This window comes from Cricetulus griseus, chromosome X, assembly GCF_003668045.3.
Source record: "Cricetulus griseus strain 17A/GY chromosome X, alternate assembly CriGri-PICRH-1.0, whole genome shotgun sequence".
In the NCBI taxonomy this organism is placed as follows: domain Eukaryota; kingdom Metazoa; phylum Chordata; class Mammalia; order Rodentia; family Cricetidae; genus Cricetulus; species Cricetulus griseus.
The window spans coordinates 113,069,724-113,096,181 of NC_048604.1; the positions used below are offsets into that span (position 1 = coordinate 113,069,724).

General features: G+C 38.7%; 1 protein-coding gene across 4 annotated transcripts in view; it reads left to right on the forward strand.

Moving 5' to 3' along the window:
- Positions 1 to 26,458, forward strand: part of Shroom4 (shroom family member 4) — a 217,076-nt gene that overhangs the window by 178,652 nt on the left and 11,966 nt on the right. For all 4 annotated transcript variants that reach the window (XM_027433338.2, XM_027433334.2, XM_027433335.2 and 1 more), the window contains exon 6: positions 22,640 to 23,437. In XM_027433338.2, coding sequence (XP_027289139.1) covers positions 22,640 to 23,437 — 798 coding nt within the window. The remainder of the gene's footprint in view (positions 1 to 22,639; positions 23,438 to 26,458) is intronic.

A 26,458-nucleotide genomic window follows, 5' to 3' on the forward strand; every position in this document is an offset into this window, starting at 1 on the left:
TAGTTTTGCTTCTGAAACAGTACTCTACACCTCAGCAGTCTCCAAAATGCCTCTCCTACTCACTCATCAGTGAAGTAAGAGAGTCTTACTAAAATCTTAGCATGGGCACTGCCTTTTGCTTAGCAAGGTGGGAGATACTAGTAAGAGAGCAGCGAGAAGTGTTGTCTGCCCACAGCTTGAGCAGAAAATAGAAGCTCACACAGAGTTCAGCAGCAGTAATAATACATCATTACTTGCAAAACAACCTTATGTGCTTTGGGTTGAGTTGCACAACTTATGGCAGAACTTTGTAACAATTCCAGCAGATAGGCATTAGACCAGGGTATTGAATCTCAGAGTTGAATGTGCAATAGAAATATCTGGAGAGCATGTTGAAACATGAGAGTCCATTGGACTCTGCCCCCCAACATCAAATTTTATAGGTGTGAATTAGTCCTCAAAAATCAACGTTTCTAATTGGGTCCTTGGCTGATGCTAGCACAGCTGGCCCTGGGACCACACATTGAGAACTGCCAACTCAGATAAAGGATTGAGAGTGAGTGAGTATTCCACTCAAGGTCTCATAGCTTTTAAGCCAGCTTTTCCTTATAAAAACTTTCAAAAGAACATGATGCTTAAACAAGAAACGCCTTAAACTAGTATATGGTAAGTGTTTCTTGTGTTTCGGGTAAAGTCATAGAAGGATAAGAAAACTGAAGGCTGAAAGTGAAAGGAGAGGAGATGAAGCATGGTGTCTTAGAGTAATAGATCCTATTACTAAATAAGGCCTTGGAGTTAATACTCCCTCAGTTGAAACCCATGTTCATGTGCTTCCTCCTAACCCTCTCCCTTCTCATCTCTTATCTCTGTCACTATTTTTGTCTCTTCTTATTTGTCCCTTCTCATCTCATCTCTATCACTATTTTTATCTCTTCTTATTTGTAAGATAGGATAAGAGCAACATCAAATGTTTGTGAGAATCAAATGAGTACATGTAGAGAAACCCTTCCAAACACAGCTTAAGACTAGAAGTGTTAGATCTGATGCTGAGAAGGAGACAGCACAGAGTGTGCTCAGCAGTGAGAGTAGAGAAGTATGACTAATGAAGCATTGCACCAGGATGGGTAGGCCTGGAGAACTAGAACAGATGGCAAATAGGAGCAAATCTTGTTCACCTGTCACCAGTGAGTACTAAGTCCCAGTTAGACAGTAACACAAAGCTCTGATGTGGGTATGTGATGTGGTGACTACAGATAGCAGTGACCAACAGTGTACTTGAAAAGGCCATAAGGGATTTTTTTTATCATTTTGCCATAAAGAAATGACAAATATTTGAGAGAGAGGTGTTTACCCTGATTTAATCATTATTCATTGTATCAATACTTGGTACCCCCTAATAGGAGGAGAATGGGGCTAGAAAATAACTAAAATTCATTATATAAATATATGAAACTTTCAAACAAAAATAAATTCAAAGTAAAAATTATTGACAATCAGGTAACGCCACTTGATAAATGTAGCATTTTAGGCAACTTGGCAGCATTTGAAAACTAGATGAGTTGGAGGGTAACCAAGGGGGCCGTCATCCAGAAATTAAAATGTGTGTTTGGAATAGGGAGGTAGCTGTGGAGGTGCAGTCGAAATGCAGTATAAAAGATAGATAAATATGTTTAATGTTTCAGGAAAAATATAGTTGTTTATTGTAGAAATAATATTACAGAAAATTAAGCACAAGAAAAAATAGCCTTGTTTCTACCACCTTATTGCTCCAATTTCCTGTTTGCTTTTTCTGTAGGTGTGGAGATTATTTCTGGCATGGTTATAATAACTATGCAAATGAGCTTTTGTATCCTGGTACACTAAGCATTACTTGATAAATAATTTTCATTCAGGCTTCCTCAGTAATTATAATTTTAATGGCTATATAATATTTCATCTGTTTATTGTATACTAATTTGTTATATCAATCATAAATTGTTGAACAATTAGGTTGTTTTCAGTGTCTTGTCATTATAAATAATTATCTAGAACATTTTGATTATCCATAGATTTTTTTCCTTAATTTGAATTATCTGATTAAAACAATTACCTGAAACAATTATTAAAGAAACTACTATCTGGAGTTTGGATTACTAGTTTACAGTATATGAACATTCCTATGATCCTTCACAGATTTAAAAGTGACTTTCCTCAGGAGGCATTTTACATTACCATCTACATGATACTAGAACAGTTCTGTGCACCAAATTTTGCCATCACTGATTTTTTTCTTTTCCTAACATAAGTTATACCTACTATCATCTTAATTTGTGTACCTTGATTATTCTAATTTGAACATTTTTCACATGTTTATTTAATGTCATTATTGCTTTTCATGTGAATGTCTGTTCAAATTATTTGCTCAGAACTGCAAGACATCTTTTGAAGGACAAGTAGAGAAGACTGTTTCTAGAGCTTTGGGACAAAGGAGATAATTAAAACTATCTGAGTCCTGGTGACCTGGGAGGCTCCTGACATAGATAGGACAGTCTAGAAAGGGAGTCAGTTTCTCTAGAGGAGAAGATGGTAGCGTAGAACTTGGATACATTAGAGGTGAAGTCAGTGAGTTCTAAAGCATATTCTTTAGAGGATGCTTGTCAAACACTCAGACAGGGAAAAACAAGAAGATAGTGATAAAGCAGGATCAAGTGGCCGAAGTGCTAGAATAACAATCTGTCAATGTACTGCCATCATGAAAGACAGCAAATAATGGCTTTGACAGTTTGCAATCATATGTGTACTTCAAGAAAGGAAATTTAGTCAACTATTGGGTATAGGGTATAGATAGCATGATTGCTTGTAAGGGAGTTCTACGAAGAGGAAATGAAAACATCTTTACCCACGAATTTTCATATTCCAGGTATACAGTTTGGGTGTGTTTAGTAGGTGATGTATAATCTTTACCATAATCTAGTTTTAGAATGTTTCTGCCATCCTGCATCAATCTCTCATGTCTATTTGCAGCATTCACTTACCATTCCCATTTTCAAACTCAAGCAATTGCTAATTTGTTTCCTGCAGTCATAGATTTGCTTTTTTTTTCTGTGTACCTCATTCAGGAAGAATCACATAAAACACGTGCCTTTGTGTCTCATGTCTTTTAATTAGCATGATGATCTGGCCATTCTTCCACATGGTAGCATGTTTCAGTACTTTATTTTTCTTTATTGCCAAATAACATGATTAGATGACATTTTCTCTACCCAGTCATCTACTAATAGACTTTTGAATTGGTTCCACATTCTGTTACAAATGTTATTGTTAGAAACATTCATATGTAATGTTCTAGGTCCAAAAGTTTTCAGTTCTTCTTAGTTCATACTTAGGAGTAGAATTCCTGGTCTATATGGTAACTTTATATTGAACTTTTTGAATAATTGTCTGTTTTTCAAAATGGCTGCACCACTGGGCATTGGTGGCATACATCTTTAATCCCGGCACTCAGGAGGCAGAGGCAGGAGGATCTCTATAAGTTCGAGGCCAGCCTGGTCTACAGACCGAGTGCCAGGATAGGCTCCAAACCTACACAGAGAAATCCTGTATTGAAAAATAAAAAAAAAAACATGGTTGCACCATTTTATATTTCCACAAGCAATATGGGGTAGGGCCACTTCTTTTCACTAGTTTTTAATTATTATCATTATTTTGATGTGTGATTAAAATGTTTAGAAAGATTCTAACACTGAAATGTTTTAAAAGAAATGGGGTAGGGAAAAGAAGAGAAATTTGAGACACTTTAATTTGGTGGTTCTCCAAACATGGTCACAGGCCCAGCAACCTCAATGCCATCCAAGAATACCTTAAATATGAAAACCAGAGGCCCTACCTAGACGTAATAAATTAGAAAATGGCCATTAGTTTGCGTTTTATTGATCCCTCCATGTAATTTTGATACCTGCTACATTTTGAAAGCCAGTTGTTTAAGTGATGGTTTGGTAGAGATCTCAGTAGCTAGATTAAGTTTGAAGTAGAAAGGAGAGATAACAGAAAGGAAAAGAATATCAGTGTCAATGCTGAAATGGAAGAAGCAGATCATCTCAGGAAACTATGTAAATCAATCTGGACAGTCATCAAAAACTTACAAACATAATTACCATATGGCCCAGCTATACCACAGCTGGTTATATGCCTGAAGGACTCAGTATGCACAAAGATGTTTATCCACCCATGTTGCTGTACTAATCACAATAATCAAGACAGGAAATTATCCTGGATACCTGTCAACAGGTAAATAGCAAAAGAAAATGTGCACACATACAAGAGACAGACAGACAAAAGACAGATGGACAGACAAGGCAGTTTTATTCTGCCATAAAGGAGGAAAAGATTATGCCATTTGTAGAAAAGTGAACGGAACTGGAGATCAGTTTTGAGTGAAGAAAGTCAGATTCAGAACAACAATTATGTTTTATCACATGTTGAACATAATATTTTTTAGTATATGTATCTATATATGACATGAAACTAGGATACTGTGCAGAGAGAAGAAGGCATTAAATGAAGGGGTGTGGAGGGATGAGAGAGTAAAGGGAAGAGAAAAACAAAATACTACATTTCCTCTCATATGAGGAGTCTACAGTTAGCAATATACAAATAGATGTGAAAATAGCTGGAGTTGGGATATGAGGGACTAGAAAGGATATGGTAATAGGGGATAGTTATAAGGAAAGTAAAATAGTGTGTGTGTGTGTGTGTGTGTGTGTGTGTGTGTGTGTGTGTGTGTGTGTGTGTGTAACACCATGACAGACATTTTATTTTATATGCTAACTTTAAAAATTAGTAAGATACAAAAAAGGGATTTTTTTTTTCCAGGTAAGGTAAGAAGGACTAGAAAAGATCCATCGAGGAAATGACATTTAAAGGAAAAATCCTGATGGAGTTTCCCCCACACTCTGTCTTAGTACCACACACATACACTTTCACATTTATTATGTCATTTCTGTCACAACTGGAGTGATGGGTGTAGGTGGGAAAATCAAAAAGTATAATCTTCAGCTACTCTCTGCCTAGAAACAAAGCAGATAATTCTAGGTAGTTACATTCTTAGTTGTCTCTCTTGGTTGTTATTTGGTTTGCATGCTGAGAGAATGCAAACTCTTTTTGATATTAGTGGGAGGGGGAAATTATGAGTAGATCTAGTGGGCGAAAAAGTTACATAATTGTAAGTATTTAAAAGCCAACCAACATTCTTTACTGGATTATCTCCCTTGAGTTTCTGTACTTGTGACTGCCTACTTTGATCCTTACCTTTTTTCCCCTTTGTGCAACTTCAGAATACGTATTTATTATATACGTAGCAGAGTTAACCCCAACAACATTGCCTGCTTTATTTTTCCCAATTCATTCTCTTGGAACCTAATACTCAACAAGAAATCAAAACCAAGGAAAGAGAACAGTATGTGTTAATGAGAAGACAAAGGCATAGTAGCTAACATTTACTGGGTGCTTACTGTTTTTCATAAATTGTTATTTATCACTTATAATGAACTTGTATGATTGTTACTATCCATGGCATAGTTTTGCCAAGGAGAAAACTGTCCCACAAGAAGATTAAAGTCCCATTCCAGGGTCAGGCAGGAATCTTATTCCAGAGCCCATTAGTTGTAGGTTTATATTGTATTTGACAGAATTAGAACTCTGTGAAGTTGTTTCAACTCTCATCTGAGGGCTTTCTTCTTCTCTCTGGCCTATTCCAACTTGAGTTGGGTGTTGGGGATCCACGATTCAGGACATGCTTCCTGTTTTCTGACTGAGTAGAAGAAAATGGATAGTTGGATCCTATTGCATAAGAAATAGTATATTTTTCAGGAAGACCTTACAGGTACAATTGAAACCTTGAGAAGCATGTAGGACTTGCTAGAAGTGTGACAAAGTATTTAAAGTGTTGAAATATGGGTGGTAATACAACATTGGGAACACAACACTTAATCAAGGAAAATTATAACGTTCTAATGAGAGAAATAAAAACAGAAAGAAATACATATATGTAATCTGCTTCAGTTTGCAAAGACTATACAAATCTCCCAAATTAATATATACATGTAATATACTACAACTAGAATCTTCATGGATGCTTTATAGAACTTGTCAAATCCATAGTGAAATGAATCTGGAAGAAGACATTAACTCGAATAATAGTAGGCTTGCCCTATCAGATTTAAGAGATAGTGGACTTGCACTCTCAGACTTGAAGCCCTGTCTTAAAGTGGCAGTTATCAAATACATGGCAGTTGATTTAGCATGTTAAACAGAGTTTAAAATGGATTCTATGAACAAACAAGCTAGTTTGAAAATATGGAACACACTGGAAGCAACCTAAATCAATTTAAGAAATTTGAAGAATTTAAGGTATCTGCATGAGTGATGACTAACTTACAGATATACCTTACTTTGATCCATAACACTTCCTAGCCAGAAGGTAAACCAATGGAGCAGCTTATTTATGCTAGCTGAGGATGCGAGATAAATCTGTCTGTTAAGTTGAAGATGTCACTGGAGACAAGATGGATGTGTTGAAATATAAAAAAGTTAGGAAAAAACTTGGTACACAAAATGTAATAAAAAGCTAAGCCTCAGAATGAGGGAAGTGCCTGGGAACAACTTTATTGATAACAGTAGCCTGTCTAAAATATATGAAGAATGGATACAGATAGAGGTTAGTTTGAAGATTTAGCTTCCCAAATGGTCAGAGAAAATAAGTAGGCATTTTACTTTACACATGAGAAAAAAGGCTGCGAAATCATTCTGTGGAAAACTATAACCTCTGTAGCAATTAAAGAAATATAAATAAAAATCAGTTTCAAGGTACCATGGACTTATTAAACTATCAACAGTTTACAGAAATGGTAATTATAAAATGCTGCCTAGGCAAAGCATCAGCAAACAGTATTTTTTTTCTGGAAGCAGTATATATTGGTTCAGTTATCTTAGAGAACAATCTGGAAATTTGTGGCAAGAATATATTACTCATCACACTTTGGCCCAATATAACCTTTAAGAAAATAATCCAAATGATAAAAATAATTTCTCAAAATATTCATACTATTGGTTACTTGTAGTCATTTAAAAGACTTAGCAATGTATTATATCATCAATGATAGGACTAGAATAGAACAACAGGCACTAACAATGACAGATATACAAATACTGAATTTTTCAAAGAAATGGGGCTTAAGCCCAGAAGGCTTAACACTAAACCATGTTTTGAATTTGAAGGAAAATTCAGGAAAAAATCTGATCAAATATAACTAGCTCGACATGAAAGCACATAGTGTTCTTTGGGTATGTGTCAAAATGTTGAAAATCTGAAGAAGTAGCAGACCACATCTGTTTTATTTATTTCTGGGAAGTTTGAGATCAAAGGCTTTAGAAAAATCCCTGTATCAATGACAGACTGGCTCTCACCAGACATGCTTGACTGCATGCTGGCTACAATTTGGTTTGCTAGGATTCTCCATCAGTCAGCACTTCTGCTTATTTAAATCCATGAGAACATTGACATCTAAAGGGTTAGCTAATTAGACCTTCAAGAAAACCTCCACATGACTTAGTATTCTGCCTCCCACACACTCACATAGATATTAGCTGATTCATTTTCTTAAAGACTTCTCAATTTTCATTCAATCAGTATCCTATTGGGAAGTGAAAACAGCACACATTCTGTCTACCAATGTAACTTCTGTATGTGTGGTCCCTTGACAAGTAGAAGCTGAAGTCATTTGGTGATGGGGTGGGAAATTAAGGGAAATATGGTGATATTTCCATAAAAGCAAGGCCTTCTATATCTCTGAATGGCCTCTTGGGGACAGAGAGAAGGCCTAGAGTAAGTCCTGGCACTTGGCATTTTGCTGTTATCAACTGGAAGTTTCTGTGAGCTCAGGGACAGGGAGAGATGACAACAGCAAGCTCTCTGGGTCTTGTCTTCTTTGTAGTCTCCTTGTTTCTTGTTTCCTGGATCTTGCAAATGTTTCCTCTAGTAATAACCTGGGAGGGGCTGTTTCTCTTGGAGCAGTCTTATCTCTTGACTGGGTAGGGAAGGGAAAGGCAAGATGCGCTGGCCCTGTGTGCTCTTGCTACTATGATCCTGGAATGCCAAGCTATTGTGGTAAGTTTAAAAATAAAAGTTCCAAACAAGGAAACTTCAAAATACTGAAGGAAGAAGCAGGAGGAGATTTTTTCCATCTCTGACAGTATTGCTCTTCTTTTTCAGTTAGATCCCCCTAACATCTTTGACAATGGAAGAAAATGTATTTGTCAGAAGAAAGGGCAACCTGTACTAAGACAATAGTCCAACCCTTGGCAAGCAATTTGCTTTTGTTTTGGGGATATAGCCATATAGCCTCCTCACTGTTGTCAACAAAGTCTTCTCATCTTCATTTTCATGCTTCCTCCCTTTTTTCCAGTGAGGAGCTAAAGGCTTCATAGTCACCTGGAAACACATGTAGCATTCTACCCTACCAACCCTTGCTTCAGTGGGACTGCTCCTAGGATCAGGCTAAGATACACCCTACTCTGGACACTCTTCTTTCCTATTTGTTAAGAAAATAGTTTGTTCTTTTTAGCCTATGGATTCCCAGCTACAAAATGAATACTGTTACCTACTTAATTGGTTATTGGAAAAATTAATTAAAATATATACATGAACATACCTAAAACAGAGCCTAGAATATATTAAGTGAAGACTCCTGCTTTCCAGGCAGAGAATCCTTACTTGGTCTCAAAGAACAGTTACAGATTTCTATGTAAGTTATAGGGCCTGCACCTCTTTGAAATTAAGACCTTTACAGGTTGATATCCCTGGGCTGTGGCTAACATAATTCAGTGGAAGACTGTTAGACCACTGTACTGCAGCCATGCTGAAAAGAACCTTGCTCTGTGATACTTATCAAATTACCATTCTACCCCTTTCTCTAGCCATACCCAGGAAGGCAATAGAGCAGCACAGAATATAGTGTGAGAAAAGCTTGGGTTTGAATTCTAGCAGACTTTGAAAATCTAGGTACATAAATCAAAGACTGCATGCCTTTAAACAAGATATGTAACCCATTTTAGTCCCAGGAAACTACTTACAAAGCCTTCCTTAAGGTTAAATATATTAAAAAGCACAGAAATGCTGTGGGATGCATAGGAAGATTCCCAGTAGGTGCATATTATCTTCATTAGAGTGAAGTCCACCATATAGTTGGGCAAAGTGCACAGTATACATAAGCCTGTCACAGCTGTAATCTTCAGCACTGCTCCTGGTTTATATTTTATATCAAGGAAGTTAGGCAGTGTTGTCTGCTCTTTAATGTTCAACCTTGTTCAACAGTCAAGAAACCAGAACTAGGCTCCCAGCTCAGGTGTGTGTGTGTGTGTGTGTGTGTGTGTGTGTGTGTGTGTGTGTGTGAGTGAGAGCGCAAACGCATAATTTAAATTAGAAACAATCTTATTTTATATATCAATCCCAGTTCCCTCTCCCTTCCATCTTCCCATCCCCCCCCACGGACCCCCATCCCCTTTATGCTCCCCAGGGAGGATGAGGCCTTCCATGGGGAATCATAAAAGTATGTCACATCATTTGGGGCAGGGCCTAGGCCCTCCCCAGTATGTCTAGGCTGAGAGAGTATCCCTCTATGGGAAATGGGCTCCCAAAACCCATTCATATTCTAGGGATAAATACTGTTCCACTACCAGAGGCCCCATAGGCTGTCCAGGCCTCCTAACTGACACCCACGTTAGGGTGCCTGGTTCTGTCCTGTGCTGGTTTCCGAGCTGTCAGTCTGGGGTCCATGAGCTCCCACTTGCTCAGGTCAGCTGTTTCTGTGGGTTTCTCCATCCCGGTCTTGACCCCTTTGCTCATAACTCCTCCCTCTCTGCAACTGGATTCCAGGAGTTCAATTCAGTGTTTGGCTGTAGGTATCTGCCTCTGCTTCCATCAGCTACTGGAGGATGGCATATAAGGTAATCATCAATTTCATTATTGGGGAAGGGTATTTAAGGTAGTCTCTTCACTATTGCTTAGATTGTTAGTTGGGGTCATCCTTGTAGATCTCTGAACATTTCCCTGGTGCCAGATATCTCTTTAAACCTATAATGGCTCTCTCTATTATGGTATCTCTTTTCTTATTCTCTATTCTTCCCGTGACTCAACCTTCCTGCTCCCTCATGTCTTCCTCTCCCCTCCTCTTCTCCCCTTCTCTTTCTCCTAACTCCCTCTACCCTCTCCCATGCTCCCAATTAGGTCAGGAGATCTTGTCCCTTTCCCCTTCCCCGGGAACCATGTATGTCTCTCTTAGGGTCCACCTTGTTTACTAGCTTCTCTAGAGGTGTGGGTTGTAGGCTGGTAATCCTTTGCTATATGTCTAATATCCATATATGACTCACTTCTTATCCAGAAAAGGGAAAAGATGATAAAAAGCAAATTAGTCACTAGTAAAGCTACCACACTCCAGCAGAAGTCCACTCATCCAAGAATATGGGAACTGCACAGGTTGGCTTTTTTTTTTAAATGACACAAAGTTGAGTGGGAAGAAAACGGGGTATTAATCTGGAGAGAATTGGAGATGGGATGAATATGATTATCAGTAGACTCCCTGGTATTCTTGCTCTCACAGTCGCTCCTCCCCTTGTCTGAGATGTTTCCTGAGCCATACATACAGGAGCTGTAATGAGGGTGTATCTGTTGGGGCTGGGCTCCCCATGATCTGTTGATCTCTGCATTGTGTCCAGTTGTGCTTTTCTGGGATGGTCTCCATTTGCTGTAGAGAGAGGCTTCTTTGATGACAAGTGGTACCTATGCTTATCTGTGGGTGTTTGGATGAGATTTAGACTATAGTAAAGGAGCTACACTGATCTACCTAGACCATAGAAAGAAGCTTTCAGGCCATACCCAGCTTGAACATCCAAGTCCTATGTCCTAAGTGGGTGGTGTCTTCAGCAATAAGGTTCTACCCTTAAGTCCTGATAGATAACCAAGGGCTACATTGATAATATATATTGTTTTGGAAGTCACTTGGACTACCCTGGAAAACCATCCAAAGGAGGTTTCTCATGCTTGGTACTATAGATTTTGTTAGTCTGTGATTCTCATAGGGAACACTGTCAGCCCAAGTGCTTAACTTCCTTTAATATACAGACAGACAGACAGACAGACAGACAGACAGACAGACAGACAGACAGACAGACAGACACACACACACACACACACACACACACACACACACACACACACACACACACACGGAATGTATAATTGTAGGTAGATATAAAATAATATGATTACTTTAGGCTTTGTACTTGGCATTGTATATTCCACATCCCTCCTTCCCCTTTGGGATTTTCTCCTTCCCTACTCCCCAGGTGGAGGTCCCACAATTGTTTCATTTCTGATTTTATATCTTCTTCTTCCTGCTAGTTCCTTCCCAAGCCCGCCCCCTACCTATGATCCATTTATACTTTCCTGGTTTCTATTGTTACTCCATATTGTACACGCACATCTGAGGATCTAGATCTGGGAATTGCCGATAAGAGAGAACATGTAGCACTTGTGGTTTTTTTGGTCTGAGTTACCTCATTCATTTGCCATTATTTACATACAAATTTCATTTTTCATTATGGGTAAATAGTATTCTACAGTGTATTTTTACCATATTTTCATTATTCATCCATTGGTTGAAGGACATTTAGGTTATTTCTATTTCCTACCTATTGTGGGTAGGGTGAAAAGGAACATGACTAAGCAAATATCTCGATCATGAAGTATCTAGTTCTTTGTGTGTAGGCCAAAGAGTGGTATAGCTAGGTCATGATAGATTTATTTTTAGCTTTCTGAGAACTCTCCACACTGATTTCCAGAGTAGCTGAACCAGTTTCCAATCCCAGAAACAGTGAATTAGTGTTCTCTTTTCCCCAGTTCTCCTTCAGCATTTGTTGTGAGTTGTTTTCTTGATCTTTACCATTCTGGCTGGGGTAAGATAAAAGTTGTTTTTCTTTTCATTTTCCTAATTACTAGGGATGCTGAGCATTTTTTGAGATATGTCTTAACCTTTTTTTTTCTTATTTTGAGAGCTCTTTGTTCAGGTCCTAGGTCCATTTTTAGAATAGGTCATTTGTTTTGGTTGTTTTTTCTTTTTTAGTTCCTTATATGTTCTGGATATTAATTCTCTGTCAGATGTATAGATGGCAAAGGTACTCTCCTGTTGGCGTCTAGTTGATTGTTCCCTTAGCGATACAGAAGCTTGTTAGTATTATGAGGTGGCACTTGGTCATTTGTTGCCCTTAATTCCTTAGCTAATGGAGTCTTGTTAAAGTCCTATCCAACACCCTATCTTTTAGGGCTCTGCCTATGTTTTCCTCTAGCAGTTTTACTGTTCAGGTTTCAAATTGATGTCTTTGATCCACATGTACCTAATTTTTGTGCTAAGTGATAGATAGGAGTCTAATATTATCCTTCTGCATGAGGACATCCAGTTTTTGATGTTGTTTCATAGCCCTTTTAATGTCACTGTACCTTGAAGAGTACCTTACCAACTCATCTGCTGTGCACCAACCCCCTGCCTTGCAGCTATCAAGTTGGGCCTCTCAGCCAGCCTCTCTGACCACAATCGTTCTTTGTAAACAGTCTTCAGTCCAAGAAAGTCTGGCTTTTACGACCACTAACAACAAAATGTTTAAAATATCTATACACTTAGAAGTATAGGATATAGCACACAATTTCCTTATTTCTCCTAGTCTCCTTAGTAGTTTAATTTTATAAGGCTACCTTTATAGATAAGATAACAAAAAGAATTATCTTCTTGCACCTTCGGGTTACAGCCCACTAATTAGGGAGTGGACTGAAAGAAAAGTGCTCCTTCCTAACTATTGTGACAATTTATCTGGATTTACTACAACTCTGCTTCTTTGTTTTTCTTTTTTATTAAAATTTTTTTATTTTACATACCAACCACAGTTTCCCCTCCCTCTCTCCTCCCACTCCCTCCCCCCACCTCTCCTCTACCCCTGCTCTACTCCACTTCTCTTCTATCTCCATTCAGAAGGGGTAAGGCCTCCCATGGGAATCGGCAAAGCATGACATATCAAGTTGAGGCCGAACCAAGCTCCTCCCCCTGCATCAAGGCTGGGTGAGGCATCCCTATGGGGAATAGGTTCCAAAAAGCCAGCTCAAGTGCCAGGGACAGGTCCTGATCCCACTGCTAGTGTCCCCACAAGCATATCAAGCTACAAATTGTCACCCAGATACAGAGAGCCTAGGTTGGTCCTGAGGACATCCACTTTTACCTGCACCATATGTTGAAAATCCTGTCTTTTCCTTGGTGTATGATTTTGTCTCTTCGTCAAATATCAAATGTCAGTAGCTACAAATACTCATGTTTGGGCCTTCTGTTTTATTCTGCTGGTCTATGTGTCTATTTTATGCCATTACAATATTGTTTTTATTACTATAGTTCTGATATATTTTAAAGTCTGGAATAGCAATCCCTCAAGTACTATTCTTTTTACTCAGAATTGCTTTAACTGTCTGGGTTCTTTTCTGGTTCCATATGAATTTTAGGTTTTTTTTTTTTGTCTGTGAAGATTATTGTAGGTATATTTTATTGGGATTGCACTGAATCTGTAAAATACTTCTAGTAGGATGGTCATTTTCACAATATTAATTCTACCAATCTGTAAGCATGGGTATCTTTCCATTTTTTAGTGTCTTTCCCAATCTCTTCAGAGGTTTAAAGTCCTCATTGTAGAAGTCCTTTACCTTCTTGGTTAAGTTTATTCCATGATATTTTATTGCATTTAATCTCAAAGGCAATTTTGTTGTCTTTAATATTAAAAAACTAATAATTTTTTTAAACAAGCTTGGGTTTAAGAGTAGTATGAAGAGTTGAAAGACTCGGTATACAAACATGTGTATTTTGGATAGTCATCCTTATATCATTTAACCCTCCCTGGTAATCAACATAAAAATCAGTTGGAAGAAAAGAGCATGCCTGAAACTGGAAGTTTCTCTCCTGCCTGCTGGTTCCTGAATAACCACTCTGAGGCTTAATATTAATTACAAACTGTTTGGCCTATTAGCTCAGGCTTATTATTGCCTAGCTCTTAAATTAACCAATTTCTATTAATTTTTATCTTTCCACAAGGCTCATGGCTTGTTACCTCACATCTTGCTTCCCGAGCAGCTACTGGCATCTTTCAGATGCTGCCTTCTTTCTCGCCTTCTTTGTCGCCTTCTTTCTCTCTATTCAGTTTGACTTTCCTGTCTACCTATATAACCCCCTTCCGTAAGCCAAAGCAGCTTCTTTATTAACCAATGGTAATAAAACATATTCACAGCATGCAAAGGGGCATCTCACATCACATGCCTTTTGAGGGCCCTCTAGTTGTATAAATTAATTGTACCATAATCCTATCTGGAGACACTGGCCTCCAACAAGGCTATTTACTGGAAATTGTTAAGAGTATAGATCAATGAAAAGAACTGATCTTCTAGTGTTTGATATGCAAAGAAGCATCCTGAGCATCAGAGAGCCACTTACATCAGAGAGGACAAAGCAGATATGCTTCTAGAAAGTGGAAGGAGTACCCACAATAAAGTCATTATGGCCAATATGCATACAAGTAAATCACTCCTTCAACTGAGTCTTATCCAATATTGCTGTATGTGACCAATGAGAACTTGCTATGTAAGGGGCTATGTGGAAATAGTTTTAATAGTTGAAGAAAATGGTAAAAAAAAAAAAGATACACTTTTGGAGAAACCACCACATTGTATAAAGTCTAGATTGAACACTGAGGTGGAGATGTGGGAGAGATACAGGGACAGGAAGCAGGAATTGACAATTCAGTGTATATGATGAAAGGTAGGGACAGCATGAGTAGTTTCAAATCCAACCTAATTATAACAAATAGATGTATCCCCAAACAACAATAAACTTCCCATGCTTTATCCTGGCCTTTTGTTTATACACTGTAATTCTGGAAACACTTGATTAGACTTCCTTGAGTCAGCTGTTTAAAATTTAGGTACTAGGACCCACCATAGAGATTGAAATCCCAATTTCTAGGGACAAGGCCCTATACATCTGCATGTAAACTCTCTCCAGGTAACTTTAATTAGGAGTCACCTTGATTAAGGACTGCTATCTAAGACTAGTTGTGTCCAACTTTTGGACCATGTCCCAAAAAGAAGTTCTGTATGTACCTCTGATATAGACTTGCATTATAGCTTATCCATAGTCTGTCATATTTATTAATTTCTTTAACATTTATGTTTGATATCATGATAAGTGTAAATGTAAATGAAATACTATGGAACCTAACACCGGAGACTTAAAAAAAAAAAGAAATGACCTAGACAGAAAAAAAGGTAAATTGTTAGAGTCCAGTGTGATAAAGTAGTTCCAAATGTTTTAAAGTGTAGTTACAGTAGAAAGATGACTTAATTTTTCTGAAAATAAAGACCTCTCTACCACAGTGAAGGAGAAGAGACCCACAAAAGTACCAAGGTGTTTATCACCAATCCCCAGGTATTACGTACCAAGTATTGGGAAATGGATAGGGTTTTATTTTGGCTCAGTTTTGAAGGTTTCTACCAGTGACACACTGGCTCCATTGCTTTGGGCTTGTGGTGGGACAATACATGATGGCTAGAGAACTTAGTGGAGGCCGATTCACCCTATGTTTGGGTATAAAACTAAATAGAAGAAGTGTTCTGTAGTTTTCTCAGAGGGAACATGCCCAAGGACCTAAACCTTCTCACTAGTTCCCACCTCTAAATATTTTCACCAGCTCCTAATACCAAGCTTGTAACATGTGAGCTTTTGGGGCTCATTCCAGAGCCATACCATAGCAAGTAGGAAGTAGCATCTTGTGGAAGCACCTTAGTTTTTGAGATGTGTAGCTAAGGCCCCTTCACCAGGCTTGAGGGTTAATACCAAGAGAGATGTTCCAACCACATCATTAGAACACACCTTTAATCCCAGCACTTGGGAGGCAGAGGCAGGCAGTTCTCTGTGAGTTTGAGGCCAGCCTGGTCTACAGAGCGAGTTCCAGGACAGGCAACAAAGCTATACAGAAAAACCCTGTCTTAAAAAAAGGAAGAAGAAAGAAAGAAAGAAAAGAAGTGCCATAGCAGATACCAGTCCACTAATAAACTTAGAAAGCATCATGTGGTTGATAAAATTAATAATTTATATTAGCCTACAGCACTCCAAAGAAACATGGAATTTAGTATGCTTGCTATCCAAACACATCCACAAACTAAATACTTCCCCCACATGTACATACCTCAATTACATTATAGAGAAGTTATGAATTTTATTGGAAAAAGTGACATGGAGGTTTAACCTTATCACTAGTGACTATCTTAGTTGTTCCAAAACTGTATGCAAGTGAGCCATCTTTCCTAGCTAAGGTAATAATGAGCTAACTTCACGTGTGCTTGGATTTACCAGTTTAGTATTCTGTGGGTTTTGTCATGCTTATTGCTTGTTTAAATATTTAGAGACAGAGTCTTGCTGTGTAACCCAGGTTGGCCTTGGACTCATGGAAATCCACCTGCCTCAGTCTCCTTCCAAGTGCTGGGATTACAGGTGCTACACTTCCACCTAGTATTCTATATTTTATGCCATGAATCCACCTTTCTATTTGTGAGACTACCTTGTACACTGTAGCTTCAGAGCATATTTCACAATTGGAAAGGTTCCTTTCCCCTCACAACTCTTTGCTACTGTCATGCTAATCACAATTTTACTTTCCCAACTAATATTTAGAATAATCTTCCAAAAATCCCATCTGCTAACAATTTTATTGGCCTTGTATTAAGTTTATATATTAATTTGGGTATCAAGTCATCTTTGATAGGAAAGTGTATGTCTTTTCATTTATGTACATATTGTTATATGTACCTCAATTCTGCATATAGGTCCTAGATATTTCTTGCTTAGGTTTATTTGTAGATATTTTATCTTTTTGATTTCTGTGCCAAGTATGATCTTACCCTCCATTATATTTTCTTTTTGCTCATTTTTTAAAAAACAATCTTTTCTCATTTTACATACCAGTCCCAGTTCCCACTTCCTCCCCTCCTCCTGCTACCTCCTCCTTCCCCCCCCATCCCACCCCTGTCCACTCCTCAGAGAGGGTAAGGCTTCCCATGGAGAGTCAATGAAATCTGGCACCTTTCTTTGAGGCAGGAACAAGCCCCCCACCCCCTACCCTATATCTAGGCTGAGCAAGGTATCTCTCCAAAGAGAATGGGCTCCAAAAAGTCAGTTCAAGCACTAGGGTTAAATCTTGGTCCCACTGCCAGTGGCCCCACAGTCTGCCCAACCACCCCCCACTGTCACCCACATTTAGGGGGCCTAGTTTGTTCTTATGCAGGTTATCCTGATGTCAGTCCAGAGTCAGTGAACTCCACTAGATCAGGTCACCTACATGAGGAACGGGATGGTCAAGATGGGCAAAGGACAGAGAGGGAGAGTAAGGAAAGCAATTATCTTGATTGATGGAACCATTATTGGGACTATCGAGAAACCTGGCACTAGGGAAATTCCCAGAAATCCACAAGAATGACCCCAGCTAAGACCCTAAGCATCAGTGGAGAGAGTGACTGAACTGGCCTTTACCTGTAATCAGATTGATGACTACCTGTATTATCATCATAGAATCTTCATCCAGTAACTAATGGAAGCAGATACAGAGATCCACAGCTAAGCACTGGGCCAACCTCTATTATATTTTCTAATTGTTGCATGCATAAGAAAGTTGTTGGTTTCTATATATTCATTTTTACCTTTATACCTTACTGAATTTTCTTACTGCTGGTATTACATTTTCAATTATCATGAATTTTCAGATAGATAATATCTATGCATAATACCATCTTCCACTGTTTACATGTTCATCATGTAAAATGACATATATAGAATTTTCAGAACAATTTTAAGTACTAGTTGGGAAACTGGGCAGTTTCTCTTGTTCCCAATTTTCATAGGAATGCCTAACATGCATGAAGTCCTGAGTATAACAACAATAATTTTATAGAACTAGCTTACATTTTACTGCTAGTTGCTTTTTAAGTCTAGGAAGATTTGATAATTGCAGGTAAATATGTTTTAGAATTGGGGAAGTTGTTTTATAACATTTATCTTTTGATTTATTAGTATTGTCAATCATATAATAATAATAAATGGGATTTTAATTACTAAAATGAACATGCATGTTTATGGTGTATTTTTTTTAAAAATTTCCTGCATGAGACTTGTCTCTCCTGTTTCTATATTTCCTAGTCATTGGAATTGGGTCTTGTCTATCATCTCTAGATTTCAGAGTCTAGAAAGTATACATTATACTAGTGTGATATGTTTCTTGATTGACATAACAACACAAAACTGTGTGATTGTGTACTTTTGATTAGGTACTTTGATTTTTCTATAATTAATGAGTATAGTCTCTTTTTCTATCAGTCAGTGTTGGTGGTTAGTGGTTTCTTAGGAAATTGCTCTAAGTTTTCAGAATTGTTATATAAAAAGGTATTCTTACTGTTTTCATTTATTCTGTATCCATACTTATTTCTCTTTTTGGAACATATTTTACAAATTGAATTTTGTAATTTATTTTTGAGTCACTAATCAGTAGGCCATAATATATGCACAGAGGACCTGGTGCAGACCCTATGAATGCTGCTTCAGTCTCTTGAGTTCATATGAGCCTTGCTCATGTTGATTTAGAGGGCTTTGTTCTCCTGGTGTCCTCCATCCCCTCTGGCTCTTACATTCTTTCTACCTTCTCTTCCATGGTGTTCCCTGAGCTCTGAGGGGAGGGATTTGATGGAAACATCCCATTTAGAGTTGTTGTTCCAAGGTCATCTTTTAATGTAAGTGTTGAGAGCTATAAATTTTCCTTGAACTTCCACTTTAGTGAAGTATAGCTTCTGATTTCTGATGTTTTCTAGATAGTATAAAGTTTCAGATTTCTTCTTTATCTAAAGTGGAAAAGTCCATTTTTTAAAAATATATACTATATGTTTTTATGTTTTTTGAATTAATTTCCAGTATTGCTGAATTATGTTTAGAGAAAGTGATCTGTACTGTCTCTGGCTCAACATATAGAAAATTAATATTCGCTGGGGTCCTGAAAAAAAGTGTACTCTTTGTTAGGGTTTTCTCATATTTTAGTTTTATTTGTAAATTGAAACAGTCTTAAATTTGTTTCAGACTTTTCGCCTTTATATTACCTACACTTTACTTATGATGCTTCATTCTATATTTTATTTAATTTTGTACATAAAGATTCAGGGCTTCTAGGAATAACAAGATATGGCTATGATACTAGTTCTTATGTGGCTGACAAAGAAGGATTTCAAGTTCAAAGCCAGCCTGGACAATATAACAGCTCTCTCTCTCTCTGTCTCTCTGTCTCTGTCTCTCTGTCTCTCTCTCTCTCTGTCTCTCTCTCTCTCTCCCTCCCTCCCTCCCTTCCTCCATCTCTCCCTCCCTCCTCCTCTCTCCCTCTGCCTCCCCTTTTCCCCTCTCCCCCTCTGCCTCTCCCTCTCTCTGTCTCTCTCACACACATAGTGTGAGACCACATATATAATATATATGTGTGGTTGGTTTGTGTGTGTGTGTGTGTGTGTGTGTGTGTGTGTGTGTGTGTGTGTGTGTGTGCGTGCGTGCTCATGCCTAAAGAGCAAGGAATGAGAAAGGGAAAGATTCAGTGTAATTACATCTTTGTCATATATTCCAGTTGTTAGCATTGTTGTATTCTTCTTTTGGGAGAGGAATGAGTGCAAAGTAGAATCAGGGTAATTAATTAAGGTCATCAAGAAGGGCCTCTATACCTGATATTTGTCATTCTTTTGCTGTCCACTCACTAGTGTTTGTTTTTATTTTATTTATTGAGAGGATATGCTAGGTTGGATAGTTGGTGCATGAGGGATCTCTACAGATAAGCTAAAACCCAAATAAGAAAAGTGAAGATGTGTGGGTATGAATTTCTGATCCATGTGGGAACTAGTGATGAGGGGAATGATGTTTTGTTTCCATTTTCTCTAAGCTGGGTTTGCATTGTGTCTCCTGTTCTTTTTAAAGAAATAGTCTCAGCCATCATCATGACTGTTGAATAAATAGTCTCTCTGTGGATCTAATTGAACCCCTGGAATTTCCTGGCAGTAGGCAGGACTCAGCATGATGCTGATTGCTCACAGGCTACCATAGGAAACCAGATCATAAGTTTAAAGGGCTTACCTCTTTATAATCAGCCGAAGAGAAGTCATTTAATTTTGATAAGTCTTATCGTGTAGAAGTTTGACATTTTATAAATATTCCCATAAATCTGGACTTTGTCTTTTGTGATTATCTTTTATAACTTAATATTACTTTTCCTTATGAGAGATCATATTTTAAATTGCAATTTTTTCTTCTTTATACAATTCTATATCAGAATATTAATATACCTATATAGTACTGATAAAGAGTTATCTCAAGAGATTTACTGAATAATTTTATCTCCTTGTTTTATAATGTTTTATATAGATAATGTTTTTATAGTCTACCTTATTTCTTGCCTTTATTTGAGACAGGATAGCTTTAGTATATATTGCCCTGGCTATCCTGGAACTCACTATGTAAACTTCTGGTCTTTAATATGCAGTGATCTCCCTGCTTCTGCCTTCTGAGTGCTGGGATTCAAGGTGTGTGTCACCACTCTGGCCTAGTCTACCTTATTTCTAAATTTACTGATTGATTATGTCAATTAATAGCATACTTTTACTTACACTTGTTTGATACGATGCTTAACCTATTCATACTAATTTAAGTATATTTTGATCATATTCTTCCTCTCCTTCAACTCCTTCTAGTTCCTCTTCTCCTCCCTACCAAACTAACTTTTAAATTCTTTCTCAAATACACAAAAACTCAATACAACAACAAAACACCTCAAAACCAAGAAAATAAAATAAAACCATGCTACCACCCCACCCCCCAAATCCCAGACTGTAACCAAATAAAATCACACAACAGAACTGTGGAGTCTGATACATGTTGGTCAACTTCCCATGACCATGATGCCTGCCCTAGAGTGGTTGATATACCCAGTTTCACTCTATGGAGAAAACTGATTTTTTTCTCTCCCAGTAGGTATACAGTTCAATTGTTAGCCTTTATACTAGGACCTAGATTTACATTCATCCATTCATTTTAATATAACAAAATAAAAGATAAGATAAAATAAAAACCATCACATCAGAGTTGGACAAGACAAACCAACAGAAGGAAAAGAGCCCAAGAGAAGGCACAAGAGTCAGAGACCCACGCATTCTCACACTCAGGAATCCCATAAGAACTAAAGTAGGCCTGGAGGTGATGGCGCACACTTTTAGTCCCAGCACTGGGGAGGCAGAGGCAGGCGGATCTCTGTGAGTTTGAGACCAACCCTGGTCTACAGAGTGAGTTCCAGGACAGCCAGGACTGTTACAGAGAGAAACCCTTTCTCGAAAAACTAAGCCACAATACATACATGGAGGACCTAGCACAGACCTGTCCAGGCCCTGTGCAAACCGCTTCTGTCTCTGTGAGTTCATATGAGATTTTTGCTCATATTATTAATCCTTCTTTACCCCATCCTCAATTTTTTGATAACAGAATACTCCGTCAACTTTTGAAAGTTGTTTTTCAGAAAAGCCTATAATTCAATGGTTCTTTTTGAAATTTCAGGTTGTAGTATATCGGAAGGAAATATCTTTAACCAAAAGTGGCAGATACTTGTGAATAGCTTATTTAATATTTTTATTACACATGTAAGACCCAGGATGTTATATGTGCTTCATTTATAATCTTATCTTGCATCAAATAGCAGTAGGAAAATGGAAGTAAGGAGTGAGACAAAAGAAAATCCATGACCTTTTGATAGTAAAGTATTAAATTGTGCTGATTCTGGGTAGTAAGTGGGAATGTGGGTGTTCATTATAGAAATCATTATATATTTCTAAGCACTAGAAACTTTCCATAGTAAAAAAAGAGAGAAATCGTTAAGCAGGAAAACCTGGATTATAAGTCCTAGACTATTGCCTCTCCTGTCTGAGTCCCATAAACAGACTATGTGTATATTTAGATATTGGCTAAACAGTTCAAGTTCAAATCTGCCACATAACCTTTATAACCCTGGACAAGTTACTTATCCTGGCTATTTCTTAGTTTCCCATCTGTAGGGAGCAAATCAACTTGAATGTGGAAAACACTGAAAATATACACTGGTGCTGTGGTTCTCAACCTCTGGGTTGCAACGCCTTTGGGGGTCCCCATACCAGATATCCTACATATCAGATATTTAGATTATGATCCAAAGCAGTAGCAACATTACAGTTACAAAATAGCAATGAAGTAATTTTATGGTTGGGGATCAGCACATGTATTAAAGGGTTGCGTTAAGAAGATTAAGAACCACAGCGCTAGTGTTTAGTACTTAGTTTATTCACAAAATAGTATTTGTCGTCCTCATTATTATATCCTTATCACCATGGCCATTACATTTTCTATATAGATAAGAATTTTGTAGCCATTTTAACTTTACAGAAATTGTCATCCATAATATAGGCCCATGCACCACATGCTGTCTTGGTCAATACTTCTCTGCTGTTTTTCAGGGAAATGGCACATTCTAAGGCCAGCTTTTCATGGTCTACTCCCTTCCATCCTTGCCTTGAGAACCCAGCACTGGACTTGTCAAACTACCGAGCAATCTCTTCTCTTGACCTCCTTGGAGACTTCAAACTTGCCTTGAACAAAGCAGAGGAATCTTCAGTTTATGAGGATGGGAGTTCGGTTGCCTCCATGCCCCGCCCACTGCGAAGCCGAGCCTTCTCAGAGAGTCACATCAGCTTAGAGCCTCAAAACACCCGGGCCTGGGGAAAGCCTCAGAGAGAACCATTTGCTAAAAGCAATGAGACTCAGCCAGAACTCCTTGGGGCCCGAAAGAAGCCTTTTCCTCCCCCTCGCCCTCCTCCTCCCAACTGGGAAAAATATAGGCTTTTCCGTGCAGCCCAGCAGAAGCAGCAGCAGCAGCAGCAGCAGCAACAACAGAGGTGTGATGAGGAAGAAGAGGAAGTAGAGGAGGAAGAGAAGGAGCAGGAGCAGGAGGAGGGAGAAAAAGAAGAGGATCTACCACCCCAGTATTTTAGTTCAGAAACCACTGGTTCCCGTGCCCCTAATCCAGATGAGGGCCTGGAGCAGCCACAGCCTCTGAAGATGGGTCACCTGGAGGCCTCAAGGCAGGCTACACAGAGTCTACCAGAGCAACAGGACTTTGCTCTGCATCCCAGTGATTTTGTGCCTCCAGTAAGGGGCCACACTGGAGCCCAGCCTGAGAAAGCTCAACCTCCTTGCTATTATGGCAGTCATGGACTATGGAGGACAACCGAGCAAGAAGCTACTGTGACCCCAAAGTAAGTATTTGGGAAAGACATTGGGTCTCAGAAAAGGCAGCCAGTGGCATGAATTGCATTTCACCTCTACCCCTAACATTGATGCCCAGTCTTCTTACCTGGAAAACAGGCATGATAATGTACCTGCTCTACCTGGTTCTGACTATTAAGATATTGCATGTAAAGGACATAAATAGGTACTTGGCACATAGTAGGTGCTCAGGAAATGGAGTTCAAGGTTTTATCCCTATCATTAAGAAAATATGCTATGGCTTCTCAATGTACCTTTAAGGTATACTGCAATATCTGGGCCCCATCATGAAAGCATAAACCGTTCTTTGTCCTATGCCTTTTCCAAAACCTGGCTCCTAACTGCTCTAGCATGTTAAAGTAGCATGCGCCTCTGAATTCTTCCCCCAATCCCAGAAGAAAGGTATTGCTGGAGCTAGACATTTATGCCCTGATAATTCCATACAACAGCCAAGGGCATTCTTTGTCTCTTCCACTTTCTCTACTCTCTTGTTTTCCAACTTCTTCACATTTGCTTTGCCAGACAGTAGGCAGTAGGTGACAGGGTGAGCTGGCTGGGCCAAGAGATCAAAACAGGATCGAGGCTTGCCATTGACTTCTATGTGGATGCCCATATGAGCATCACAGTGTGTGCCTGTCCTTTTCGCTCCCAGACAGAAACTCCATGATCTCCATTGCTCGGTGCTTGGGCTCTTAGCTCTGCCTGCCCTCTTTCAGGGCTCCACTGGGGATGAGCAGACAGGTGTCCCCTAATTGCTTTCTTTAAATCTTTTTATAGCAGGATCTTGCCTGGGAGGAGTTGCTATTAGAAGTACCTTGTTTATGTGACTTTTATGGACAGGCTAATCTTGTTACTTGGTTCTCTGGAGCTGATTGAGCAGTTCTCTGAGGTGCCATAAGGAAAGCATTTATAAGCCCCAGCTCCTGGGCTCTGTGAGAAGCCCTTAGCAGACCACATGTGGCTGCTTCTCAAGCTGCCTTATTGCAACTGGAAAATGTGTTGCAGAACCTAGCTGTGCTGTGCTTGTTATGTATTACAGCTGCGAGATTGAAAGGTTACCTGGCAGATAGGAAGCACTGAACTAATATTTCAAAAGGCTAAATAGATAATCAAATAAGTTTTCAATTAAGCACTTTCTATGTGCCAGACACTGCCTGGCATTTAATGTACATTATTTAAGTTATTCTTCCCAACATCCCTGTTGGCCATTATTATTCCCATTTGACAAATGAGGTAGCTGAAGTTGAGCAAAATAAGGGACTAATTAATTCAGTACTGTGCAGCAAAGACTCAAATCCAGATCTATCTGCCTTTAAATCCAGACAGCTGCAGCCGCTGCAGCATCCTTGTCCTCGTCGTCCACGTCCTCATCATTGTCCTTTTACTCCCCACACCTCCTCCCCCCTCCTCTTCTCCTTCTCATTCTGCAGTCTCTCTCAGGAAGATCTTGTTCTTCAGTTGCCTGGGATTTTACAGCATCATCTTCTCTCTTATAGGGCAATGTGTGCCCAAAGTAGCAGTTCTAGACTATGGACTTTGCTCCTTTATGAACCTTTAGTGTCCTGACACCTGGGCCCCTGAGAAATAAATCGCTATTCATAAACATCTTCTAACCTGCTCCAGTGATTTGTTTGTAACAAATTATGGGACACAAGGGAATACACTCATTTGCACACAGCCTTGGCTTCTAGCTGCAAAAATAAATTCTAGATGTTTCTCCCAATGATAAAGATTTAAGGAAGAGCATCATTTCCATTGTAGCTGAAGTTGCTTCACCTATTTACTATGTGCTGAGCATGATTTGAAGTCTTTTTATGGGCCGATCATTCCTGACATGTGACATACTCTTTCATGGAATTGAAAATGATGCCAAAGCAACATGCATTCGGTAGAAACGGCATTTTAAGGTGGGGGGTTGTTGACCTTTTCCTAAGCTAGCAAGAGTCTTACAATAACCTTTAGTGGTATTGGGGAGCAGCAGGGCAAGTCAGCCCTGCAATAATGAGAGAAACCATGAACACTCTACAATGTGCTGTACTACTAAGTTGTAGAAATTGGGAGGTTAAGTGTAGTATAAGTATTTTTAATTTAGGATGGGTTTATTAGGCCATTGACTTACTCTTCCCTAACAAACCTAAGAAAGAGTTATAATTACTCCACTTTTCAGATGAGAAACGTGAAGCTAGGGGATAAAATGTAACTTTCTCAAGAGATCACAGGGAACCATAACTCAGGTAGTCCAACAGTGTCATTGCCCACAGTGTCATTTCAGTATCTTGGGTCCTGAAGAAGGTCCTCTTCAGACCATTGGGAAGTACAAGATAGTGTTAAAACCAGTAGATTTGTACAGTTTTCAATGTGAAAAACAAATAAAGACATCAAAATGGCAGCCATGCTAAGCCACAGTGTGTTTACCACAGATTTTTACTTTTTAGTTATAATTTCTATAACACATATGGGAGGAAGTCATGGAAATTATCAGACGTTGCTCCAGGCTAATAACTGATGCCGGTGTAGATCTGGTTTGCTTTGCAAACTCTAAGCATGTTCTCTCAGTGCTCAGTGGAAGGTTCTGATCTCACATTTAATGTTTACTTTCAAATTCACATTAGGTTCGTATAGATTTCTTATAATTCCTTACCTGTTCATGAGGGTAATGAGGAAAAGAACCCCAGAGCACAGTGCTCAATATGTTCTACTGTAACATGGTCCAGGGCCGTATCTACTGAGGATCTGACTTTTCCATGTAGGTCATGAGTTTTGATTGTTACAGTTTCTGACTCAGAACATTGATGTGTAGCATAAACTTTTATAAATAGGAGTTCTCAAAGTTCATTTCTTTGTATTCCCTCCATAATATTTTCTCTTCTCTGATATCAAAGACATAGTCCAGCTCAAAAGTTCCTTACAATAGGGGTTTGTTGAGTATCAAGTTGTTCGTTTGTCACTATCACATAAAGGATAGAAGCACAGATGTGGGGTCAGGTTGCCAAAGAAGAAATCATTGGTAT